At 42.3% G+C, this 13092-nt stretch overlaps 1 protein-coding gene across 12 annotated transcripts in view; it reads left to right on the plus strand.

The window, feature by feature from the left end:
* cacna1g (calcium channel, voltage-dependent, T type, alpha 1G subunit) overlaps positions 1 to 13092 on the plus strand; it is a 386801-nt gene that overhangs the window by 364256 nt on the left and 9453 nt on the right. For 9 of the 12 annotated variants that reach the window (XM_039787919.1, XM_039787908.1, XM_039787910.1 and 6 more), the window contains 3 exons: positions 2609 to 3031; positions 4340 to 4492; positions 11159 to 11281. In XM_039787919.1, the coding sequence (XP_039643853.1) occupies positions 2609 to 3031; positions 4340 to 4492; positions 11159 to 11281 (699 nt within the window). The remainder of the gene's footprint in view (positions 1 to 2608; positions 3032 to 4339; positions 4493 to 11158; positions 11282 to 13092) is intronic. The other 3 variants (XM_039787917.1, XM_039787918.1, XM_039787916.1) reach the window with 2 other exon arrangements.

Consider the following 13092-nt stretch of genomic DNA (forward strand, 5'->3'; position numbering starts at 1 on the left):
CGTTCCTCTTTGGCTCCGAGAGGCAGATTTAGTGGTGATGTGTTGGTGTGGGGACCCCTTTTTTTTGCAGACTGCAACAATTGAGTGCTGTCCTTCCCTACTATTCATCTTGCAAAAGCTGATTTGTTTTACATCCAGGGCCAAATAATAGTTGGTAGTAAATGTTAGCCCTCAGTGTACTCTTTTAGTACTAGATTTGTACACATTTTAGCTTGAAGACAATAAAGATATTAGCAGCTATTTTGCCAGTTAACCCAAAATAACACTTTGATATGGTTGTTTATCTATCCAGAATCCCTACAAATCTTGTTTGTATTGGACATTATGCTTCCTTTGCCGAGGCTTAAAGGTGCCTCGCCACACGTATTTCATTACTTTGTGGTAATGTCTGAAGTTCAACCATGGACTCTGTAACATATTTTTGTGGAAAAAATTCCTTGGTTAACTTGTTTCAAGCCATTCTAGCGTGGTATGGAAAGCCTGCAGGAAGATTTTTGCCAGTTCTCATTAATATTCAACAAGCTAAGCTGCTTGACTCTGATTGGCTAACAGCTAGCCAATGAGAGCCTGGCTATCAGTATCCTTTACTCAGCGCAACTGGGCGAGCTCATGAATAGTAATGAGCTCAGGCAACATGATGTCAGACTGACCAGCTTTTGTAATTGGCCTGATTTCTCTGCTTATTTCTTTTCAGTGGCTAGAGCTGACAGAGGAGGTAGCAGTTGATTTTCACATTCATGACATAACACAAACACATATGGACCTAACAGATTTAAAAAAATGGTTTTGTGTGGCAGGGCACCTTTTAAATAAAGGTTTGAATAAAATTCAGTGCCAGTAGTAGTGGTGGGCCCTTCAGAAAGTAAGAGCATGGAGGTTGCAGTGATGGATGGCAGTAGATGGCACCAGAGACCTGACTTTGAGTCCCATTTTTATGGTTTTGTTACCATTTGTACCATCAACATGATCTGTGTTGTACTTTGAGAGCAAAGATTAACCAGAGTCAAATTCCTTGTTTGTTTACGCAAACCTGGCCAATAAAACTGATTCTAAATCTGATTCTGCTCTTTCCCTAACTTTAACCATACTGCAGCTGAAGTAGGGCTGCAACTATCGATTATTTTAATTGTCGATCATTTTCTCGATTGGTTGTTTGGTTTATAAAATGTCCGAACATGGTGAAAAATGTGTCTTCCAAACCCCAAGTTGACGTCCTCAAATGTCTTGTTTTGTCCACAGCTCAAAAGATATACAGTTTACTGTCACAGAGGAGTGAAGAAACTAGAACATATTCACATTTAAGAAGCTGGAATTCTTTTACTTTTTATGAGAGAACTTTGACCTGCTGGTGGTGCTAGATGAAAAACGGACCACTAAAGTCAGAAGGCCAGTTCCAGGACTGACTGACTGACCGGCAATGCCATCCCTAAAAAGAAAGCATTGCCATTGGACATTTAAACTGTCCTCATTGAATGTAATCCTGGGTTTTGTATAATCATCCAATAGCAATGTTCTGTTCTGCCGCATTTCCACCGCATGTCTCGACTCGCTTGGAAATCTTTTTTTTTTTGGTTTTCCGTTAGCAAAAGTCGTGGATAGTACCTGGTACATGGTACTTTTTTTGGGTATTACTGCCCAAGCGAGCTGAGCCCATACTAAAAGGTGGAATTAAAATACTGCAGACCTCTGATTTGTCAGACAGAATCGTTACCAGAATCGTCACTTGCGCAACACAGTGTCCCAAGTCCTGTACAAAATTGCCATTTTTAAAGGTCCCATGACATGGTGCTCTTTGGATGCTTTTATATAGACCTTAGTGGTCCCCTAATACTGCATCTGAAGTCTCTTTTATATAGACCTTAGTGGTCCCCTAATACTGTATCTGAAGTCTCTTTCCCGAATTTAAGCCTTGGTACAGAATTACAGCCACTAGAGCCAGTCCCACAATGAGCTTTCCTTAGTATGTGCCATTTCTGTGTCTGTAGCTTTAAATGCTATTGAGGAGGAGAAAGGGGTGTGGGGTGGTCAAGGTGGAGGGTGGGGGTGTGGCCTTGACCAACTGCCATGCTGTGCTTGTTTTCAAGCCATGGTGTCTCTATCTTTCTCATGGGTGGGCAAAGCAGAGAAAGGGGAGGTAACCTTGCTTCCTTATGACCTCATAAGGAGCAAGATTCCAGATCCATTCCAGAAGATTCCAGAGCTCGGTTTACACCTATCACCATTTCTAGCCACTGGGGGACCATAGGCAGGCTAGGGGGAACGCATATTAATGTTTAAAAAACCTCATAAAGTGAAATGTTCATGCCATGGGACCTTTGAATAGCCAGGCTACTGTTTGTTATTCAATTGACCGAGATTTTAAAAAATGGAGCACCACAAAACCTTGCACTGGTCAATTTACGAGTTGCAGACATTCTTCTGTTTAAAGCATTACAGATATCAGATATCAAAGATGTCACGGCAGTTTCACGAAATCTTGAAACAAGTCGAGTAGAGTTGAGGTAGCTGTTCCAGGAAGTGGAAATGAGGCATGTGTGTAGAGTACTGCTTGCTGGTGAAGCTTCAGCTGACACCGATGCTCGTGGTCATGTTTTCCTGTTTCTTCCAGGACACGTTGAGGGACTGCGCCGCCCAGGACAGCAGCACCTGCTACAACACTGTGGTCTCTCCCATCTACTTTGTCTCCTTCGTGCTGACCGCTCAGTTTGTCCTGGTCAACGTTGTCATCGCTGTCCTGATGAAGCACCTGGAGGAGAGCAACAAGGAAGCCAAGGAGGAGGCGGAGCTGGAGGCGGAGTTGGAGCTGGAGCGCCAGATAGAAGGGGACATGGCAACGCGGTCACCCCAGCTCCACCCTCTGGCACTGGGCATGGACCGGTCCAGTGCTGGGGGTTCCCCCTGGAGGTCCAGCGGAGGAGGGGACAGGGAGCAGGACAGAGACGGTCCTATGGACTCGCCCACTGCCGATATAACCAGAGACTCTGTTTACATCAGAGAAGACCCGCCTTCATGCCTGGAGCCCCCGCTGGAGGTGAGGAATCTTTTTTTGGTGTGGCTTGTACATTATGTACATGTGTGTGTACACTATTGGACAAAGTGCAAGACTTTATAGCTACATGCCTTCGCTATGTATGCCTTAAGCCCTTATTCGCACGTGATTAGTAAATTGAGACACGCATTACTGTAAGATACTGTCTAGGTCAGATTGTTCGATTCTCAGTGGTCCGCTCAGCCTACTGCATGACATGACAGATGCGCTGAGGTCACTTCCTGCTGCGGGCCAGGCTGTGAGGCCAGTCAGATGACCCGCACGTCTCCGGTCATCAGTTCTGACTCCAGTCCAAACCGTTAAGTTAATTCTCTGGCCCACGCTGAGGGACACTGAGCATGTAGGACGGTATGTGAAATAATGGAGGGAGGAATGTCTCTTCACTGTCTCAATGTAATAACTGTGGCCCATATGTAAACAAACCATAGCGGATATGGCCATGTTAGGACATATTCACTATGCATAATGAATCAAAATATTATTGGGTACATGTAGGTGTGATGTATACAAAATAAGGGTCATAATTGTAAGTATAAAATGTACTGGATATACAAATGTATTATTCTGCGTAACTCATACTGACCCACATCAGCGTGGTTTACAGTTAGTGTGTGTGTGTGTGTGTGTGTGTGTGTCCCTGTAGAGGACATGCCAGTCACAGAGAGGTCGCAGTGCCATGGGAAAGCTGGGCCACAGGGCCTTGTTGTTCACTTCGGCAGCTATTTCCAGACAGCAGGGAACTTTTTGGGGATAGGAAATAGAGGTCTCGCTACGTTATGCCCCCCCCCCCCAAGATAGTTATCCATCTTCCTCCGCCACTCTTCCAAAACATGTGTAGTTAAGCTGCAATCTCTTCTCCGGCCCTGTGGGAGAGCAGCTCTACTGCAGTGTGATAGTACCCCCATGTGGAGTTAAATGGTAACACATGAGAGCCTATGGTGGTATCTATTCAGTTCCTGCATAAAAGCCTTTACTAAGTTATTCAGTACTACGCATACAGGTATGAATAGTAAGTAATGAAAGGTTTTAAGGATTATCTAGATCTCCTACTCGGATGTGTTTCTTGTCTTGTTTCTGTTTCTATATCTGTTTGTTCTTACCTGATCGACTGTCTTTATCCTCCCCTTTCTTTCCCTGTGATCCACTCTTGCTTTCCACATTTATTCACATGTCTCTGTCTGGACTTCTGTCTTTCCGTCCCCCCTGTCCTTGTCCTTTTTCTGTCCCCTCTTTCTCTATTTTTCTCTGTTCCTGCCTCTGCTCTTTCTTTTCCCTCTGCATCATCTGAAGTTTGTCCAGCGGAGAGCCCAGTTTGACTCGGTCTCCCTGGGCGCCCAGGGTTCAATGGAGGGAGAGTTGAGTTTGATGGACAACCTGTCCGGCTCTATCTGCCACTACTACGCGCTGCCCCCCAAGCCCGGCAAGCGCAGCACCGACAAGAAGGTCAATAATCGCCAGAACGATAACTCACTGCCTCCATTTCATACATCCAGTGGGCCTTTCTTATTTCTCCCCAACATGCAGGGAGCATCACAAGTAGAACATTGCAATGCAGAAGTTGCTGCTGTAATTTCTTTTGATCAAAAACAGATCTAAAAAGGTTACAGGTTTTTCCTTCACACAAAGCTAAATAATAATGTTCCTTATAATAATGTTGTCGATGCAGTCTCACACTAGGACTTTCTTAAAACAAGTGATAATGCCTTTAAAGGGACAGTTCATCCAAATTAAACAAAGACCTCAGTGGAACTACTTTCTAATAGGGATCGACCCATACTGGTTTTTCAAGGCCGATACTGATACCGATTATTAGTAGTTAATGAAACCGATGTGCATTTAAAGTGAAAATTTTAATCTTTAAATCAAAATTAAGATTTTTGAATGTTACAAACTTTTAATTCTGTAAGCAATTATTTAATAAATTAGAAACTTTCAACATAATACACAGTAAAATATAGTCAGACAGTGTTGTGGGACATTAAGTCAAACTCAGTGGTGAGTGAAACCGAAGCAGAGGGACAGACAGAGCTGTAGCCGAGCCAAAGTAGCGCACTTTTCAATTAATTTACTTTATCGGTTATCAGGCAAATAAAACGCTGATACAGATAGTCTTCAAACTGCCAAAAAACTCCCCGATAATCAGCCAGGGCTTATAATCTGTCTATCCCTACTTTCTACTGGAGATGTTCCGATAACCATTGGAAAAGCCTCCGATATTGCCTAAAATGCTGGCATCGGTATCAGAAAGTCCTGGAGTTTATGCACCGGATCAATACCATGTAATATCTACATTAAAGTAGTTTATTTATGTTCTTTTTCCTCAAACTGCATAATAAAAGAGAGTTCGACAGCAGCCGTTGTTGTGTTTGTTCATGTTTCACAAAAAAGTTGAACCTGAGCCAGGCTTTACAGCAAATATAGAAGTAGTATACAGTTGTTAAAACATAATAAAATCTATGAGACACTGGTATCAGATCAGTACTCGGCATCGCAAGTTCAGGTATGGGAATCTGTATTGGGAAGCAAAAAATGGCATCGGACCATCTCTACTCTACCAAGGAAATAGTCCCTGTGAAAACTTTCCACAGGGTGTTCTGTGGATTATCAGTGGGAACACTCATTCTAGAGAGAGATGTTGCGGTTGTAAATGTAATTTTCCGCACTTTGAGCTGCACAAATGCAATTTCATTGGCCTCCTGTTAAACTGTGGCAATATTGTTTAGATCTATGAATCTGTTGTTGGTAGAATATTATCTGTGGGCCAATGGACTTAGATTCTGATTTGCAGAAAACGGTTTAGGTGTATTGATTTCGTATTATGGTGCACTGATGGTGGCTATTTATTCATAAAGTTGTTAAAAGCATTACAGGACCATGTTGAAAATACGTCTCCCTTTGATATAAAATTTAAATATATATTCATCTTTTAATGACTTCTCATCTTCTTTGACGCCTAACCAGGCCTTTAAAAAAAACCGGTAAATCACACTTTGATCGAAGATCCAGACCTATAGACATACGATCAGGGGTCGCAAGTAGATTTCACTTTGTATTAGGGGTCACAAGTAAACCAAATTTGGAGCCACTGTACTAGAGTTAAGTAAGAAAATATGTTCAAATTAATTTGGGTGAACCGACCCTTTAAATTAAGAAGATTACACGTATGGAGATGAGCTTGGTTGACTCTTGAAACAATATAATTTTATTGAGAACAGGTACAGTTATCTCACCGCTATTGGCAGAATTTACCACTTGTTTCAATGAAAATAACATGACTCAATACCAGACGAAATTACTTAAAGATGAATCAAGTTTACACAGTGAAAAGACAGTTACGCAGAAATGTAGAACATACTGTCCGTAGAACTTCATTTCATGAAATTCATGGAAAAGCATGTCATGTTTTGTATATATCGTCCAGCCCTACAGCCATTTTTGTTTTTTTGTGCTGGCATTCCTCCACATTAAATAGTTTACCCTTTCTAATCAGCCCTGTTGCCCACCCCAGTGCAGTGCGTCACATCCCGCCTCAGCTATGATCTCATTCCCTCGGTCACGTCTTCACTCACTTATATTCATTCATGCTTGGCAGGTTTTTGGTCTGCCTCAGCAGCCTCAGTGACATGCTTTAGAGTTTGCTCTGTCTCCTCTGTACAACTGTGTCTCTGTTTGTGTCTGTACATGTACATCATTTGTGTCACACATTCTCACTCCCGTCGCGTCAAATAGCGACGCTTGGTCGGGTGCCTTTGGCGTTTGTAATTGACGCAAAAAGTCTCCTTTGGCGTCATATTTAGACGCGCTTGATCGGGACTCTTGGCGTCACTTTTTGACGCTCTGCCCGGGACTTACATTTAACTGACTTGCGGAACAAGAACGGGACAGTTAGGGTTATGAAAAGATCGTGGATGGGGTTACAAAATGTACGTTTCTGTGACACGCGGGACAAGAACCTGGTTGAAAGTCCTGTGTTGTTGCCCCATCCACCACCCCAACCAACCTTCTTACACGGATGTTCAGTCTTTCATACTTCTCACTACTGTTGCCACGTTTAATACTACGTCATCGCACAGCGCCGCTGTCTAGCTGCTGGTGCGTTCCATACAAGCGCTACAGGGAGATTTTTTTTGCGTCGGTATCTGACGCTAAGAAACACTGACCGAGCATCAGTATTTTACGAGTTGGGAGTGAGAACGGGTTGGTCATGTTTGTGTGTTTATATGCATTTATGTGGATCCATGCTTTTGACAGTCACAGCAAAATGATAACCCACCATTCCTGAAGCAAGGAGCAGGGGTGGAGCTAGAAATTGTAAACATTCAGGGCTCTGCCCAAACTTAGGGGGCACCAGGGGCATGCTCACCCCGGGAAATTCTTTTTCCATTCACGGGCAGCTACATGCACTATATTTCAAGCCATTTGAGATAATAGAATGCCTAAAATCTGTACAACATTGTGGGAAAAAACATGATACTTGCCAAGGAAGAAAATCATCCTGTAGAGCCTACGTCTTATTTTGTATTTAATTGTTCTCCAACTGTCTTCATCATTCTGACACCAGAGCACAGCGAATGTTGAGGATGACTCATTTTCACTCATGCCACCTTTTGTTTTTAACTTTTTATTAGATTTCCAGTACAACTGTTCACAGTCACATCAGTTTGCAAGTGATAATGAGGCAGACAAAAGAAACAGAGCATGTGAAATAATGAAATGATAGCCGCAAAAATAAAAAATAAAATACACATTTCAAGAAGTCGCTTTATCAACCATTTATCAACTATTTTGAAGAGGCATAACATGGAAGGGGTTGGATCATTACACAAAAGCTATTTTTATTATAGTATGAAGTAGTTCTATTCCCAGAATAAATGTTTAGCTGACAAATCTGCTACATTTGAATCGAAATAATATAATAATCTAGGCTGCTCTAATTGTAAATCAAGGATCCCCAAAAGAACATTTCCTCAACTATATGCAGATTTCTTCAGGGAATATCATATTAGTAGTACTAGTAGCAGCATACAAGAGTTGAAGGTATTTTTGAAAACCTAAAAGATTCAGGGCTTTTGAGAAAAACAGGGCTGGAAGTCACACACCCCCCCCCCCCCCCCCATCCCCTCCTCCGCTCTTCCCCTGGCAAAGAGGTCACAATCTTACACACACTTCTGCAGAGCAATGGCTCAATCAATAAGCTAGCTTCACTGCGTCTTCACTGAATAATGCATACGGGTGCCTCTTTTCCTCATTTGAAGGCAAATGTCGGGCCAATTACATTAGCATCGCAAAACCCCGTCTTCTAAAAGCTTGAAATTGGTCGAAGATGTCATTATTAGGCGCCACAGGCCACCTCGCTCCTTCTGATACGTCAGCAGAAAGGGTTTTCCATTGAGTTTCGGGGCCCTGCTCCTCTCTGCTCGGATGGCTTATTTGGCTGTCAGAAAGCATTTCCCCTCGTTAAGCAGGTACAAGGCCAAGTACACAGCAGCTCTGCAGAGTTCAGTGATGTGAATGAACTCAGAACTCGGATAGGCACTTAGAGGTGTTTTGTTCAACGTTAGGCCTCGACACGTTTGAAATGACTTCACACGACAATGCATGCAATATAAATGATTCCCCTTCCTGTCTGCTTGTTTGTTGCTGTGAAAGAGCGTGATTGTCTCGTTGGCATCGCGTTACACAGTGTGTCTGTTCAGAATCATCAGACTGTACATTTTAGTGTGTGTGTGTGTGTGTGAGTGTGTGTGTGTGTGCGTGCGTGCGTGTGTATTAGGGGTGGAACGGTTCACAAAATGTACGGTTCGGTTCGTATCACTGTTTTGGGGTCACGTTTTTTTTGTGCCAGTTTTATTATTGCTTATCATTTATTTATTTGGCCCAAAAAAAAATGAACTGACAATGAAAGGAATATGGCTGGATTTCTTATCAACAGGAAACATGACAACATATAAAATAAAACACATTTAGTGCAACGTAACCCAAACACATTCTATTTAATGTTCCTCTGCAAGAAAGATACAGTTTGGGATTTACTGTGTTGCAGAAATATCAGCGGATATTATAGTCAGGTAACAATTTAATCATATGCTGAAATACTGCATCCTCCACGCCTGCATATATTTCTCTATAAACCCGCTTTAGTTCGCCATCTGCATGGAGAAGGCTGTTTAAACGCTGCGGGGAGAGGGAGTTGCTCTTTCCTACCCGACTCTCTCCTCCTTGCACTGTCAACGAACACACTGGCGTGATGTAGAGGTGTTGAAATTAATCAAATATTCAATGCATCGAATCGTGGACATGGACGATGCTGCATCGATAATCGGCAGGCTCATAATGGATTATTTCTCTTTACAATTTAAAGGAGAATTCCGGCCAATTTTTACGTTAATCTTGATCGCTATAGCTACGCGAGTACTTTCGATAGAAAAACCCCCGACCCGAATCAGTGCAGGTAACACGGAGAAGCTGCAGCTACGTACTACAAGCGTCCCCTGAGCTAAAACGGCAGTGCTCGGGGCAAGTTTTAGAGTGCCTTTGTGCCTCTTAACAGACACAAAATGCAATTAATATGTCTGTGCCACATGAACAGGGCCCTTACGTGTCAACAAGATGCGTTTTCAACTCAGACATTGTTTAAATTCACCTACCCTGGTCCCTGTCTCGATCCTGCCGGTAGCTAGCTTGCCCTGCTAGCTGATAGCCGTTAGCTGCTAGCTGCCGTCCGGTGAGTGTATTCAGACAGGCTTCTGTGATAATCATCCCAATAACAATCCACAGAGCGGTGGTGGTGTGGCTATGTCCTCCAGAGGACAGGACATGTCACGTCTTGAAGTGTATTCCCCCCTAAAAAAACAGTAGTGCGGTAGTAGCTGTTAGCTGCTAGCTGCCCTCCGGTGAGTGTGTACAGCCAGATAGCTGTGTGAAGATTCAACCTCTAGCGTGACGTCTTCGTAAATGCACCATCATATTGGAAGTCCTGCTGCTAGCATAAGCCACGCGTGTTGCACAGTGCTAGCACACAGTCGCTGCTCTATCCACCACTTATTTCTGTCATCGTCAGGTAACACTAAATCACTAGTTTCACATCGCCAGACCCTCCTCCACAGCGCTGCGGAGGAGGGTCTGGCTAGTCCACACAGCATTCTGGGATAGGAGAAAAACTGAAAGCTCTGGTTTATTGGCATTTTATTGGCATTTCTTTAAACCAATCACCATTGTCTTGGGTAGTGATAAGCGCCGGACGGAGCCACGATCTCTGCAAAAAGGCATTGAGAAGGAACTGGTTTTGGTGGAACACGTGTACGTTCAAAGGTTGTTTCAGTCGTGCGAGAGAAAAATCGAGAGAAAAAGATTGGACAGATAGTCTAGATAGCTGTCTGGATTGACCCTGCAGAGATCTGAGGAGCAGTTGACTGTAGTAGTCCTCAGAAATCCACCGGAGTTTAGAATAAACACAAAGAAAGCGGACGGTGACGGACATCTGGCCGAAAATGAGGGACATCTGGCAGAATTTCCAGCAGCATCTGAACAATCCCGGAAATGAAACGTTGATATAGACGACTAAATCCGTAATGCTCCCATAGAGCAGAGAGAGACTGCCTGACAGCTGCACTCGGTGTCTCATTCGTGCCAGTTTACAATGATGAGTGGCTATTTTCCCCCCAAATAAGTTTATTGAAAGATTTTTTCTGCACAAGCCTTTTTGACTGAAATCTGTGACGTTAAAATAAACCGAGCAATATATGCATGCCCCGAACTGTGACCAGTTTTTTTTTTTTCACTTTTAACCATTCAATCCCTAGTGTGTGTGTGTGTATGTGTCTGTCCTAATACTACTGTTGGTAACCCCACAATCCAATAATAGGAATATCGTTTAATAAGTCTAAAGGTCCTCATGTGGTTTCCATTCTATACATTTTGCTTTGTTTTTCTTCCTTGTTGATTCGCTTTGCTACATACTTCCAGTTTCATATATGTTGTTACAAACATGTTGCTCTCTCCTGTTAGCTACAGGTCTTATCTGTGTGTATCGTCCTTATCTTTGTGTGTTGCCTTGAGTGTGCGTTTTGTTTTTTCTCTGCTCACTAGCCGTTGTCTCTTCCTGCCTAGATCCCTCTAGCGGAGATGGAAGCTCTGTCTCTGGCCTCGGAGAAATCCTGGTCCCTAGCTCTGACAGACGACTCGGCCGCTGGCGATTTTAACCCCCTCTTTCTAACCAGTCTGGAATGCAATGTACTGACAGTACATCTCTCTGTGTCTTCCTCCATCCCTCTTCTCTTCCTCCTCTTCCCCTGTGCAGTTTGTAGTGTGTCCTTTCCCAGGGCACTTCCAAAGCCACTTGTCCCCCCCCCCTATAATTCCTATAATTTCATATACGGTATGTAACTGTAAATGCAGGGAAAGTCCTGGAAACAACTGTGTTATTTCTTATTACCTGCAGTATAGGGACAGTGGAGACAGTGTTCAGTTGGTACACTTCCAATTCATTATCTCCATTGAATTGCTCACGAAACATTAGGAGCCATATTGTCTGTGTACAGCAGGTCAGCTGCACATGGAAAATCTGTCTGAAATCAAGCATACAACACAGCATATATGGAGAATAAAGTGTCCAATAATAAGTGAGAAACTAAGGAATATTAACTTGAGATTAAATGGGGCCTTTTGCGGCATATGAACTAAACAAAACTGACGAGACTTAAATGACTGAACTTTGCCTCTATTTTCTCAATAATTAGTCCCAAATTACATCATTCTTTCCAGGAAAATTCAGAAAATTACTAGGAAACAGACCCATAATATGGTAGCAAATATACTTATACCTGAATACACGCATACATCCTGAGTATGTGTCTGACTGGCTTGGCATGTGTGAGTTAACATCATATTATGAATCAGTTCTTAAGTGCACACAAAATGGCAACACTTTAATTTATGCCGCATGGAAAACAAATGGAGCCAGCTGCATTAGGCACAATAATGCACTCCGTAATGTATTGATCGGGAAAATAATGGACTTGTTGTTAAAGCAAAGCCACTGCTTGACTTTGTCACCACCGCATTCATTAGACCCGCACACGTGGTGTAGTAGATGTATGCATACTCACCAGTGGTGTCATGTTACCAAGTACATTTACTCAACAACTGTACTTTAGTATACATTTGAGGTACTTTACTTGAGTCTTTTCTTTTCATGCCTCTTTTTACTTCCACTCAGATACATTTCAGAGAGGAATATTGTACTTTTTGTACTTTACATTTATCTGACAGCTTTAGTTACTAGTTAGCACTTTTCAGCACAGAAAACACATGTAGTTATAAAATACAATGTTTTATTATACATTTAAATACCCAACAATCTATAGACCTACAAGTCCAGCTGCAATGATTAGCCGATTAAACACTTAGTTGATTGACACAACTGTCTGCATTGTTTCCAGTTTCTAAAATGTGAGGATTTTATTTTTTTGCATTGAGTACTTTTACTTTTAATATTTTAAGTACATTTTCCTGATAATACTAACATACTTTTACTTAACTAACATTTCCAATGCAGTAACAGAGTTTTTTTACAGTGTGGTATTAGTACTAGTACTTTTACTTAAAGGTATAGTGCGTAGTTTCTGTCATCCCCTTAAGGAATGCTAAGTAATGACAACAACACTGTCGGCGTGTCCACATGACGCAAGCCAATTATTACACTATTTTCTAAACATAGCCATATTGAGAAATCCAGAGAGAGTTTTATGGAGCTGATAGGATTAATTAGCTTTGTATCAACTCATTTGACAATGGCTTGAATGTAACGGACGTTCAATAATTTAGAATAGTTGCGCACTATAGCTTTAAGTAAAGGATCTGATTACTTCATCCACCACTGATCCTCACCAGAATTAATCTATACACTCCTCTATGCTATCCTGTCCCAGTGGGCTCTTGTCATTGAAAGGACATCTTCCCCTTTAAATTGAAACATGAATTTAATGTCAACTAGGTGTCATATAATTAACAACCAGTTTGGCTCATTAATGATCACACTCCCC

This window comes from Perca fluviatilis, chromosome 21, assembly GCF_010015445.1.
Source record: "Perca fluviatilis chromosome 21, GENO_Pfluv_1.0, whole genome shotgun sequence".
NCBI lineage: Eukaryota > Metazoa > Chordata > Actinopteri > Perciformes > Percidae > Perca > Perca fluviatilis.